The sequence below is a fragment of the Triplophysa rosa genome, linkage group LG16, assembly GCF_024868665.1.
Source record: "Triplophysa rosa linkage group LG16, Trosa_1v2, whole genome shotgun sequence".
In the NCBI taxonomy this organism is placed as follows: Eukaryota; Metazoa; Chordata; class Actinopteri; order Cypriniformes; family Nemacheilidae; genus Triplophysa; species Triplophysa rosa.
In genome coordinates this window covers 18,865,244-18,879,767 of record NC_079905.1, presented here as the reverse complement: position 1 = coordinate 18,879,767, position 14,524 = coordinate 18,865,244, and the positions used below count along the sequence as shown (strand labels likewise).

At 38.6% G+C, this 14,524-nt stretch overlaps 1 protein-coding gene across 1 annotated transcript in view; it reads right to left on the bottom strand.

Moving 5' to 3' along the window:
- Nucleotides 1–14,524, bottom strand: part of rnf19a (ring finger protein 19A, RBR E3 ubiquitin protein ligase) — a 45,138-nt gene that overhangs the window by 6,548 nt on the left and 24,066 nt on the right. The window contains exons 2-5 of the mRNA XM_057354457.1: nucleotides 5,385–6,216; nucleotides 3,084–3,292; nucleotides 2,569–2,713; nucleotides 1,115–1,277 (exon numbers count right to left, since the gene is read on the bottom strand). Coding sequence (XP_057210440.1) covers nucleotides 1,115–1,277; nucleotides 2,569–2,713; nucleotides 3,084–3,292; nucleotides 5,385–6,216 — 1,349 coding nt within the window. The remainder of the gene's footprint in view (nucleotides 1–1,114; nucleotides 1,278–2,568; nucleotides 2,714–3,083; nucleotides 3,293–5,384; nucleotides 6,217–14,524) is intronic.

Below are 14,524 nucleotides of genomic sequence, written 5' to 3'. Positions count from 1 at the left end.
ATCAGAAAAATAAGACCACCAGACAAAAGAATTGATGTTTCAGCATTGTATAACCGAATATGTTTTTGTTTAAATAAAAATGTTAAATTTAAGATTATAAGTCTATATTTGGGGGGCCGCAAAGCGATGCACTCTACACAAAGGGGGCCTTACAACGAAAAAGTTTGAGAACCACTGGATTAGAGAAATAGCCAAGAAATTAAATTACACTAGCTATTAATGATTCTTACGTATTTTTACGTAATTTTATTTTTCAATCATTTAGCAAGCAAAGTTGCATGTAGACATGTAGGTCTCATTATTTCACAAAGCAAAGTTTTGTCAGAATTCAGGTCAAAGAAACCTTTATGCCAAGTAGACCATAATGGAAATCTCTTTATAATGAAATTCAGACTGATTGGAAATGTTATTAATCGTCGAACAAATGACCCAGTTAACAGCAAGCTAATCTGGTTTACAAAGACAGACTGCATATCAACTTGCGCATAACCAAATCCAAAATGTAGTACATCAACATGCACTGTGTTTTGGTGAAGATCAAATCTCTACACTGTTATTACTACATTGCTAAAACAATACATGTCAAACTGTTTTCAACAAGATGTCACCGTTTCTATCAGAGTTTCTATCAAGGAACGTTGTTGTTTATAGAGCAAAAGCCCTTATTATCTTGTAGTCATAAAGGAGTTTTGATCAACTGGTACGCAAAGTCACAGGAAATGCTGTCAAATTACAAGAAATCAGATGTTGCAATTGTTCCAGAATTTATCTCACTCCATTAACAATATGACATGTTATTGAGGTTGACAATGCAGGATTTCTAAGAGCTAATATTAATTAGTCCAATGACTCAGCATACGACTGTGCAAGTAACACATTAGCATCAGCATAACCCTATGAAAATAAGCAGAAAACTTCATATAAGCTTGGTTTGGTTTTTAGGCAGAAGAGCAAAAACCTTGTTGTAAATCTGAAATACCTGAATGCAAAAATAACCCTAAAACAGTTCATCTTATGAACAAATAACTGGATTTCTTTTGGAATCGTGAGCAGAGCCAAAACACTAATAATGATGTGAATTAAATATCAGTCTGTGTTCTCCACCTTCACTCACCTTTCTACCCACATACACAGGAATCCCAATGATCATTGCAGGTATGGCAATGCCAGCAATCAGTGCAATGCCAACCGGGGCGCCCACCAGTGTGCCCAACTGCCACAGAATCTTCTTCTTCCTGCTCCAGGGCTTCTTACCCCAGAATGTGCACCCTGAAGGACTGTTCCAGGAACACAAAAATCAGTTAAACCCAGAATGTAACCTCTGACCACCATAACGGTTCTTAAATGGATACTTTACTAGCGAATGAAAAATTTCCCATATTTTACTCACCCTCAACGCATCCTGACGGAATACGGTTTTCTTCTTGAAGAATAATACAGTCGGTGTAATAATACCACATATCATTTTACTTCCAAGCAGTAGAATGAGAATGAATGGGTGTCGACTTTTTGAAGCTCCAAATAGTGCATCCATTGATCAAAGAACTGCTCGACACGGCTCCGTGGTCTTCGATGCATATTTTTAAGAGAAATATCCATATTGACAACGATATTAACAATATTGTCTAACATCCGTTATCCCTCAGATCCGGGCGAACGAGAGGCTTGTTTTTCTGGAAAATGACAATGCATTTGAGTTCCTGTGTAAGTTCCTGTGACGAACACAGCATTTTTCGTTTTCAGTCAATAGCTTTCGTCACCGTCATTTGCCGGAAAAACAAGCCTGTCGTTCGCCCAGATCTGAGGGATAACGGATGTTAGACATTATCTTTAATATCGATTCACAGAGCCGTGTCGAGCAGCTCTTTGATCAATGGATGCACTTTTTGGAGCTCCAAAAAGTCGACAACCATTCACTCCCATTATACCGCTTGGAAGTAAAATGATACGTGGTATTTTAACGCCGACTGCATTATTCTTCAAGAAGAAAACCATATTCAATCAGGATGCCTTGAGGGCGAGTAAAACATGGGGAAATTATGATTTGCAAGTAAAGTATCCCTTTAATCTAGTTTCACGTCATATACAGACGTGTTGGAATTAACAAGCGAGCTTGAATGTGATCCAAAACTAATAATGTCAAGCAAATTATCAGGCATTTGTAACGGTTTCCAATGTCCACAAGTCATTTCATTTTCTTATAGCTGAAGTTACCTGGTGAACTAGTATGTTCTTAAAAATAAGACCGTAATAAAATTTGCAAGTGGCCGAGTCCTTGCAAATCAGTCGTCATCCCATAATTAGCATTACCTTAAACCAAGGGCCGGTTGCATAAACGGTTTAGACTAGTCTTAGAAGTCATCTCATTTTTTTCTTTAAGACTGGTCATACCTTCTTTAAATCAGTTACATAAAAAGGTAGATTGGGCTAATTGAAATATAAAAAGACAGATTAGTCCTAACTAATTGCTAGTCAGTGAGACTAGTAGTTAAGACGCTGTCTGAACTTTGTGGCTAAGTTTATGCAACTGGGCCCAAGTTATGGTAGAGTTGTGCTCAGTACACCGACCTTAAGTAGTGCAGGTCAGAGATCTCCTTCATACACAGCCAGCAGAACTCACAGCCACACACAGCGCAGGTCATGTGATTACAGCTTCCATCGTTCATCTTAATGATGTAGGCCGCACAGCGGGGACATGGCTTTATGTCATCGGCTTAAAGACAAACACGACATGCATGTTATTCGACCGACTCTAAATATCACATGATCAAATTAAGTTTTCACCTTTTCTATTGTTTGACCTGTGCCAGACTTTAACTTCCCCACCACGATCTTTTCAAAATGTGTTTACCTACAAACACTGACAGAACAGCACTTTAATCTGTATGTCATGTCAAACCTTTTCAATTAAGGTTTCAGGTTTGAAAACAGTTCATGTGAATTAGTTGGTATAAAATCTAAAGCCAAACAAGACTTGGACCCTGATCAAAACAGCCAAGATGAAAACACCACCGGCCTGCAAACTCATTACAGTACTGAAAAGCTATTACTGAGGATTTTGATGCAAGTATGTTTTTATGTACCAGCAGCACCGCTCTCCTGGCTGTAGCTGAGTGAAGATGATCTGAATGGTCTCAGACGGAGGCTCTGGGCTCTCTGCTGTCGGGCGGCATCACAGGTCTGGTTGGGGTGCCATAGCTGTTTGCAGTGGTAACAGAACTCCGTTCCACAGCCCTCACGACCACATGTGATCTTCGGACAGCTGGCACAACCGAAGGCAATGACTGCATACCTGTCAGATTGAAAAAATAAAAAATTAACTGAGGGCACAGAAGGAGGACTGTGGGTGTATATATTTTTACAGTAAGCATATGCACAAACATACAGTATGTGAAGGCACACAGCCACATTATCAAGCTAAAAATGTCATGCTTTTATTCAAATAAATAAGCAGGTGCAACATAGGGTGTGATTTCTTCTTTGAGGTGTACTTTTGAAAACACGACAAGTAAAACTATGCTTCGTTTATGTTAAACTATTGATTTACCCATAAGTGTAGCATGATGATAATCCAATAATCTCACTCAGATAAACAGCCTTATTCATACGAATTTGCCACCTCGTAAAATAGTTACAAATACATGCAAGATTGTTTTGGTCACACATAAGATAAGTCTTGACTGTGCTGAAATAGTGCCCATTTAAAAAAAGTTAAAGAAACCGGGAAGCTCCATAGATTTATCTATCATTCAATCACAGGGCATATCTGGGTGAAGATTTGTAGCATAACAAGACATGCTGCAGGGCTCTCCAATAGCCCGATTAAAAGACTCCATTCAAAGTGACAGTGTCACCAGTGTCAGGCCTCTAAAAGTGCTGATCACAACACAATACTCTGCCTTTGGCTTGTGCTAGCCTTAGATGACAGCCCAGATATATTTGCCTCAGAGACTGAGCTGAGCATGGGGATTCAACAAAGGAAAAGTTGAATTCCTGACCACATTGCTCACTGAATAACAAAGGAGATTCGCAGTTGGAGTTCTCAGGTCAGATTTGATCAGATCTCTGAGGCATCCTCACCAATAACATTTCAGTTTGCTCTCATCCTTTAATGCACTCAATGTCACGTCTATAGTCAATTCAAGTAGGGCGTCATTTATAAACACACAGGCAAAATAGCCACTACCTCTGAACTCGCATGCCTAAACAAACACCCCACAAATAACAAACAGACACAGCAGCTGTGCCAACACTCAAGGCAGCTGTGGCAACATTCACAGCTAGGTAGTTAAAACCATAGCAGCTATTTAGACCTAGCTGGAGAAAATGTGGCATAGAAGCCGAACTCGGACATAAAACGAGTGTAAAATATTGACTGAACACGACCCAATAATACCTCGTGTTTAATCCAACCAGCTGTTACTTTAACTGCTGCTAAAATCTTGATTTATAAACTCGACATCGTCGGACAAAATCACCATACATTTACTATGAAGAGCGGCTATATGAGGTGATTTTAACTATTAGCATACTTGTTTGTCTCATGCAGAGCACAGCCTTTACTGACGTTGCTTTTCTCATCAATGTTTTGTTGTGTTATGACTGCTTTTTTTATTTTAAATGCGAGTGATGGTTTTATTGTAGATCGCGAATAGCGCAGACATTTCAGCACAAATTCAGAAGTATGAGAGAATACACTGTTGCTGTTAAACATTAAGACATTGTTAAGTCATGATAAACTTGATGCAATAGCATCTGTGACTGTTGGCGTTTAGGTGGAAAGGCAAGTACACCGAGGAGCACATATTGAAAACACCGCCACCTTTTAATTCGCTCACTGTCAATGAGTGTGAGAGAGAGAGAGACTGGTACCGAAGTTTGGTATTGTGACAACACTAACCTACGGTGTACATGTTTCATCAAAATTCTGCCCTCAATTAAACACTTTTTGGGATTATAATCAGTGTCTTCTGAGCCTTCCTACCACCGCTTCCTTAACCAACTCGAGGTGAACTACGACAAACATGTTAAACAATATAAAAAAACATGATAATATACAGACTCGCATCATTTAAATAAATAATAAACTCGGTTTTGAGCTCAAAAGCAGTCGGAAACATTGTATGTTTTAAGACCAACAATATTGGACCCACTCACTTTTACCATATCTAATTTAGCACATATGTTGCTCATGTCATAAAAGCGTCTGCCAAATAAATAAAAGTATTTAATTTGTTTTAAAACTCTCATCTTTTTCATTTAAGGCAGTCATATCGCATACCGCGCTAATGAGCCACACAAAGTCAATAGAAAATAAATTCCTTCACCGTGACAGCCCTACAATTCCCCGTTAAATAAATAAATTAGCATGGTATTGCACTTACCCGCAGTCTGGAGCAGGGCACCAGCGGCAGTCAGGGTCCGCCACTAGCCAGCGGCGCAGCATGAATTCTTCGTACTTCTCCATGAGCGCCCGGTCATTGAGTATCATACGGATGTCGTGAGGGTTGAAGCGTTCAGAGCACTCAGGACAGCTGATGTTCACCCTGCTCTCAGATATCTCGATGCGCAGGTACTGACAAAGGCAGTCGGCGCATGAGCGGTGGTGGCACGTCATGATGTCAGGGAAACGGTCTCGCGTGTGGCGCAGCAGGCACAACGGGCACTCCAGCAGCTCCGAGGTGGAGGCTGAGGACGATGAAGATGATGCGTAGGTCGCACTTGGTACAGAAAGAGCGGAGGCGTGGTCCTGCTGCTGGCACATTTCTGAGTGCACGCTCTCGACGCTGGCAATGCAGTCCACTCCTGTAGGTAACGCCCGGGACTTGCGGGATTTGGAATCCCCACAGCGACGACGGAATAACGACCGCAAAGAGATGCGGCGCTTTTTCGGCGTCTTCCGTACAGAGGGTAGACTGACTGAGGAAGCAGCAGAGGGAAGGTCCCTCTCGGACCCCTGCTGCTGCAGACTCATTTCTCCAAAGGAGGCACTGTGGTTTCCAAAAGACTTGGAAGTTTCTACAGGGAGGGCAGGGGAGGAGGAGGAGGAGGGGGAGGGAGGGGAGAGAGAGGGAAGGGGGGACAGGGTTTTCAGAGGGGAGCGTGAGGTATTAAGACATGGTGGTGAACTCTCCGCGAGCTGCTCCCTTGAGCCGGGCAGTTCAAGCTGGGACACACGTGTCAGTTTGGAGTCACCAGGCTGGGTCTCAACCTGATCTGTAAAAAATAGAAAGAACAGCAGGTAAGAACAGCTAAAATTGCATATCACAAAAGAATGATATTTTATGGAATATCAGCACTATAGAACTCACGATTGAAAATCGTAATATGTGGACTACACTAACAGCTAAAAACACGAAATATGCGTAGTAGGTGAAAAGTGACAGGCTTGCAGGTTTAGAAATATAAACTGTTAAAACTAAGTTTTAAAAATCATTCTAAATTTATTTGAATGATCTGGTCCCAGCTATATTGTTTTTGTGTGCTATTCTGAGTGGCTTTTCGTGTTAGCGGCATAGTTTTCGCTCTTGTTCTGTGTAAAGGCCCCTTCACACGAAGACTGAGGACCCCTCACATTTCCAAACATTGTTGTGGCACATGACTATTTTTAGTCTACAAACGCTAAGTTTTATGTGGCAGGGCTCTAGACTCATCTTTCCCACTGGTCGCATTTGTGCGACCCACTTTCTCAGTTGGATGCACCAACTTACAATTTCGTCGCACCATTTTTTAAAGTAATCATAAAGCCTACAAAACCTTGCATAATGAAAATTTATTTTATGCACTCGCACCAATGCAACCCTGTGAAATTTTACCTCACACGTTATAAAAAAGCGATCGCATTTACGAGCATTTTGGTCGCAGTCTAGAGCCCTGTGTGGACACAAAGTCTAAAATTGACAGTTAACAGAAATGAAAAGATTATAAAGATCACGAAACCATATCTGAACAGTGTGTGACATCATTGAAACTACTGCAGTGAAAGCCACAGACACTACCAACATAGGAAACCTAAGCCAACAGTAGAGTGAGATAAAGAGAACAGAATGAGAAACCTTCTCATCATTCACAGATCAGGTTATCATCTCGCCCTGCCTGCAGGCCTTTCGTTAGCACACCAGAGAAGCTGCCATCTATAAAACATCTGCTCTGCCCTAGAGTACTGTGAGCTCTAGTTTCAAACCTCAATAGTAGTGAGTGATGAATTAGGGTACAAGCCCTTTAGCCAATTCACTCAAAAGATGTGAGGATATTCATAAGATGTGACTTTAGGAGCTACTAATAATACAGTCCCTGCAGGATTTTGTGATTTCTGAATTTAACACATAATTAAACAAACTCGGCAAAAACTTTGGCAACTTGCGAAATGTAGAGATTGTCACAGATTTTCCACATAATTCGGCCAGACATGCCATGTGACGTCATCACATTGCGCATTCTGTCAAAACCTGCTCCAAAAGTCAAGCAGATCTACTCTTATTATAGGGAGATAGAAGGGTCTGTAACACTGACAGTCGGAGAACGCATAACTGCTAACAACACCCATTAGAAAGACTAGCCTCTGACCCTTTCCTGTTTTCCGCTGAAGCAAAGGCGTTAGCATTAGCCGTTATGCTTTTTTTGGCTTAAGGTTGCAGGCTTTCCATCTAGTGGCTTTGAGTCAAGTCAGCCTCACCGACTTGTGTCATGTTCTTAAACAATACGCCTGGAAACAACACAAATCCATCTGATCTACGAAGAAAGCAGCCATGTTTATATCGGTGACCATAAACATTCATCACAATAAACTAAACGCTGATTTCTTAAAAGTTTGAGAAACTCATAAACGTTGTTGTAAACTTTTGGAACATTTGTATGTTATAACAGAGACATGTCCACAACCATAAACATGAAGCGGCGAAATTAAACGAAATGTGATTGGTTGCTTGACCTGTCAGTCAAAATGGCCTCTTGGCCACTTAGTCACCATGAAATCTAACACGAAAATTAGTTTTACACAGTGTTGCAGTGATCATTATAAATGATTTATCTGTGCACACCATTATTTTTTCAAAATTAATTTGCACTTGTAATCTTTAATCAAATATGTTAAGCTCCTCTCCCCCTCTCAACAACAACAACTCTTCACCACATGACGCAAGCAACAAAAAAGAGGTAGGACTATACTCGGTCCAATGGCCAGGCATTTTTAGCCCTCCCCTCCATGCCCAACTTACAACAAAACCAATCAAAAAGGGAAGGGAAAAATAAAGCCCCGCTGAGTTTCACTCGGATATACATCACGATACGGTTTCATGGTGACTTTAAAGAGGCCAAGATTTCCAGACTGTATGAATCTGCTGCATGCCTTTTAATCACAGGAAATCAATAAATAATGTTTTTACAGGTGGTAGTTTTCAAGTAGTATTTTTAACTTTTTTTAAAAAAAACCTTTAAACCTTTAAAATTTTTTTGAATAAAGCCGCTGCAAAAATCAAGCTATTTTGGCCGCAGAAATCACAAAAAAATATCCACAAAATCCTTTAGGTCCTGTCAAAGTACTGGGTATAACAAATCATGGGCTATGGCCTATGTGGAGCAGAACATGCTAAATCAACTGCAATAATAAAAGAAAAACAAAAACGTGGGTTGTGTATTAGCCTTATTAGTGGTATTTTCTAAGGTGAGAATCATGTGTGCGTGACACTTTGGCCCTACAAATGTCTCTGCTACAAACGAGAACGGTAATGAAAAATCAACACAGCAAAAGGTCAAGAAGAGACGAGGACATAATAAAATAATGTCCTTTTCTTCCCTTCTGTGCAAACCATTGCTCTGTGCCAGTTGTTGACATGTTGTCAAAAATAAAGTCTTGCATTGTTATGAGTTAAAGCCAGAAATTTCAAGATCACAGTCTTAGTCAGAGGTTTTTTGTTGTTCTCAATGAAGACATGAAAGATCAAAAAAAGTTGTGTTATTATTTTAGACACATTTTATTTGTCAATACCCTTGACTTGGATGAAGATCAGATCACATTTTATGACAAATTTATTCAGAAAACAATGACATTCCAAAAGGTTTACATACTTTTTCTTGCCACTGTATGAAATATTAATTTGAAACATTACCTCATTTGTAACAAATGCAAACCTTCCGCAAGGAAAACCTGTGAGGGAATATGTAAGGGATTATGTATAGGCAGCCGGTTGTTATCGCAGAAATAAGCCCGACAGTGTGATCAGGGCCCAACGTGAAGCGGAGGGTCTTGTATCACACAAACCCCTTAGCTGTTAAAAAATGCACTGTAACCCACTGCTTCGCAGGGCTTATTGCTTTTATAAAACATTTATTCCATATCCGTAGCAAGGTTTCATAAAATAAAGTAAATATAATGATATTTAGTCTATGTAATGCAGTCAGCCGATATAAATCGGGGTATTTTATAACGGCTTCGAACTCGGCTCAGCCAATCAGAATCAAGGACCAGGACTGAGCATTTTATAATTTGCGATAATAGCTGGCTGCTTTAAAATGATCCTGCTTATTACACGGCTACTTGCCACATGAGAAAAAACTGGACATGAAATGTGAATTTGAAATATTTTATTAGCTAATTTTTACCGAATGCAGACCTTCCGCGAAGGAAAAGCAGTTTACTTTCGGTTTTAAGGTAAGAAATGACATTTAAATGTCACGAGCAGGCAATTTGGTTTAATCTTTTGTAAATATAATATCATACATGTTATTAAAAGACATTTATATTTCTTTTTTGTGTAATATTAAAAAATGATTTGCAGCCATCTGGGTTACTGTGTGTTATTAGTTTTGAGCAGTTGTTATCTGGGAATAACAAACCTGCAAATGTCGCACCTGGCCAATCAGAATCAAGCCTGCCAACGAGCCTTGTAATGAATATAAATACAGGTCCGGGCTTAATTATTTATTTTAATCTTTATTCTACCTAAAGCTAAAAAAAGTTTTGTGCCTCTAACAAGAGCTTCTTCCCATCATATAAAAGGCAACTGAATGCTTCCTTCATCAGACACCTCCATACTCGAACAACTGCGGAAAACTACATTTAAACACGAAAAGACATAACATTTACATGCATATTTACAGCTGGTTTAAAATGACTGAGAAGCTCCGGTAATAATTACTTTACCCCACCTCCCCATAAAACTAATCCCATCCAAATAGGGCTCAAGTCTAGAAGATTTAGGGTGTTTTTTGTGACCTTAGCCAGTAAGAACCCAGAAACACAAAAAACATTCTGAACTAGGGCTGTGCGATTTGGGGAAAATATCTAATTGCGATATTTTTGACAGACATTGCGATTGCGATTTGATTTGCGATTTTAACTTTTCTAATTCAAGCTTCAATTCAATATTGTTGTGTGGAGCACAGTATGGGTATAGTTACCCTGAAAGAAAACAACAAAAATGAAAACATTTAATTGTTTCCATTAAAACCATTACAAAATTAATTTTTGTAGTGTGCTTTGGGCATTATTCAAATAGGGCTTTACTGTTGTTCAATTGGTTCCCAACTTCCAGATTACATCACACCAATAGAATCCAAATACCAGTGTACACTATTATAGTTTCCATTAAAACAAATACAACTCCCATTGTAACCCTTAAATCCATAACATTTTCTATTGTGTTAGTGAATTATTAAAATAGTTCATAGTTTACATACGCTGATTTATTATTGTTTAAGTATGTGGGATTTTTTTAAAACAAGTAAAAAATGTGCTGAATGTTTAATTTCATCCAAGTGAAATTAGCAAAACAGTTAGATAGAATTTACATTTGTTTGAAACGCGGAGCTAGGCGTGAGTTTACACAGGGTGCGCGCGTGCGTCAAGCCTCGTCCATATTGCCAGATGCCCGAGCCGGACTCAAGTACTATAAACGTCATTACGAAACAGGCTGTGTATGCGAGTCAAGTTTAAACGGCTCGTCCGCGAGACGCGCAACACGGGGCAGAGACGCGCGACTATGACAGGCTGTGTGTGCGCGTCAAGTTTAAACGGCTCGTCCGCGAGACGCACAACGCGGGGAAGAGTCGCGCGAGTATGACACAGGCTGTGTGTGCGGTCTTCTGAATTGGACGGTTCTTTAGTATTTATTTGCCTAATGATCGATCTGACTCTGCAGATGCCATAATAACACACACTCTCTCTCTCCTGCCTTCTGTATGTTTGTTTTTTTAATGACGGACGTTTATGCAGTTGGCTGGGGCAGTGCTGATTAGGCATAACGGAGGTGCGCTCACTCAGTTGGTTAGCAAGAATGCCACTCAAAGCGGGCTTGGAACAGACGCGTTTCCTATTTTTCACATCGCTTCCACATCGCAGCCTCTTGCGATTAGCAAATCTCAACGTCTCACATCGCGATTGCGATTTGATTTCGATTAATCGTTCAGCCCTATTCTGAACACTTAAATTGTTAGTTTTACAAATTAGATTTTATACATATTTATTTTACATAAATTAATACATTTTGAAAACATTTTTCATTATAAATCTGAACAACACAGAGTCTGGGAATTGGGAAATCTTCTGATGCTAAACATTTCATCACAGCCCCAATGGAAAAACGTTAGCATTTATCCTATACACCATGAGGAGAGGGAATGTTATAGAAACTAAACAAGCCCATCAATTAATTTTGTGAGGGAAAGAGGTACTTTTTACACTATTGCTCTTTTGGCAGTTAACATTAGGTATTTCTCTCCTCTCTTTTATGATCCAAGACCACACTATTCTGCTGCCTGCCTCCAAACCATACTAGGAATACATGAGCCCTCTTGTGCAAATACATACTTGCACGCTTCCCAGCTGGATTATTTCACACTCTCCATTCAAAACATACAGAAGCATTTGCCCATTTGCTTGAAGAAAGCAGACAGCCTATTGCATATCCACCTTTCCGATCAATGACACCCTTGTATTCAGGCATTGTGGGAAGTTTGAGAGACTGTGATGAACAATCCCACTGCAGCAGCTGGTTTCAAAACTATTTCAATGGGTTGTACTTGTACATGGTTATCAACAAAGTATGTTTTTCCATAAAATTTGAAAGAAGTGAAGAACTTGGGAGGCAATTATGACTATCAGTGTTTCCAAACAGCTTTGCCATCAGTGACTGTTCAGACTGGCTCAAACTCAAGCCAGTGGTTGTGCCAGAAGTTGACACCATACAGTAAGTAGTATATGATGGAAAACACAGTTCCATGTTTTTTATAGAGTTACAGACAAAAATTACAGAATTTGGCAGCTTGTTGAATGATTTGAATAGGGAATGCCTATTTAATATTGGTCATTTTAATTGATGCAAAATATTTAAAATGTGGTAAAATCGTTGCAGTGCAAAGCCTATTGCTTTCTTAAATCCCTCTCAGACACTGAGCAAGTTATCAGGGTTTAAATAGAAGATGCCAAGAATATCACGTGTGTTTATGTAATACAAGGAAACAGAGATAGTCAATTGTTCCAGTATGTTCCCATTAACCTGAAAAGTGTGATAGTGATTTGAACACTAGTCACTAGTTCTGCATTCTCAATGACATTATACACGTTGTAAAAGATGTCAAGTGATCACTGGTCAGAAAGTATGACATTTGACAAAAAGTAGGAGACAAAATCACATAATCTGATACGGAGAGTATCATAACAGACAAAAATAGTGTAGTCTAAACTGGGGCATTGCAAACTGGAGTCTACGTCTACATAGTCTGTTTAGTAATTAAAAGTGCAGCAGGAAAACGGTCAGAAGCTGTATTTTTATATCTCTTCTCATGTCCGCAGTACCTGCATATGCAACAATAGCTCTTCATTTTGATGTTTGGCACTTTTACTATTGCGCTGTCAGACATGCGCACATAAACTTATTATTACATAATACATACATAATACATATGTATGTATTACATAATAATACATACATACATAATAATATTACTTGCATAATATTAGTATTAGTATTTTTTGTCATCTGTGTTCTGTCCTGTTGCACTGTGGAGCTTCTGTCACTATAACAAATTCCTCGTATGTGGAAACATTCTTGGCCAATAAAGCTCATTCTATTCTATTCCATTCCATTCCATTCCATTCCATTCTATTCTATTCTATTCTATTCTATTCTATTCTATTCTATTCTATTCTAGTGTTGTCAAAAGTACCGGTACTTCGGGTCCAAGTCGGTACCTAAAAATAAAAAAGTTGTCGGTACCTAATTTTCACAAGACCCGGTAGTACCGACGTACCGGGTCAACCGGGTACTGATGCTCTGTCTGACAGGTTGTTAGTCGGAAACTTTTTATAGACGCAAAAAGACGTGATGAGCGGATAAACGCGGCTCCGTCCACAAGAGATGCACGCAGAAATACTTCAGATTAAAGTCACATCACGAAGAAAACGAACAGAGTTTTGTTGTGAAAGGAGGAAACATCCGGATTTAAGTTAACAAGTTCAAGCGGTAAGTTTCAAATTCTGTTCGCGTTTGCATTATGAACGTTGTAGCATATGTTAAGTTAAAGGTTACGTTAAAACAAATGTCCCTGTTTGCGTGTTAATTTGTTAGCGCCAATGCTAATCCAGTCAAGTGTCCTTATTAACCATTTAATGCTTTTATAACTGTAATGGGGTAAAATAAATGGGAGGACAGGATGGGGTTTACAGTACCTATTTTATATTGGCCTATCTGAAATCTATGTGCTAGAAAACTAGCATAATAACTGCATGACTAGCAATGTGTATGTCTTGGATAGATAACTCTATTAGGTTTAAAAAGCCACATTTAAACTAAAGAAAAATCTATCTGTTGCATTTATTATTTTAATTACCTTAATGCAAGTAATCTTGTGTAAATGCAGTATAAAAACTGAGGTTTGTTCTAATATTGCATATGCATGTTTGTTCAGTCAGTTGACTTACTGAAGTTTATTCTATTTGTCTTCTACAGCAGCAGACTGATATGGAGGACTAAACCTGCAAAAATTATAAATAAATAAATGTATAAATAAATAAATATATAAACGAATAAATGTAATAATATGAAAATAAATAAAGGAATGAATGGTTTGATAAAACAAAATAATTCGTTTTAGCTATTATTGATCTTAGCTTTAACTTTTCTTTTCATTTTTTAAATTGATTTATTATTTTTTGTGTCCATTTTTAATTATTTTTAATTATTATTATTTTTTAGATTATTTTATTTATCATTTCCTTTTATTTTTACATTTATTTATTTATACGTTTATTTATTTTTATATTTATTTATTATCGCATGTATTTATTTCCACTTTTATTTATTTATTCTTGTATTTATTCTTACTTTTCTGTGTCTTGTATGATAATTAGATGGGTTGGTCTTGCCTACTATTGGTTCAGCGTAGATTGAAGCGTTTGATCGATTACTCTTGACTTGTTTTGGACTAACGTCACGTCACTCACTGATCGTTTGCTTCGTGTATAACGTTAAGTAACTATGGCGGGCGCACAATTAGCTAGAGAGTTACAGCATTTAGCCAATGAAGT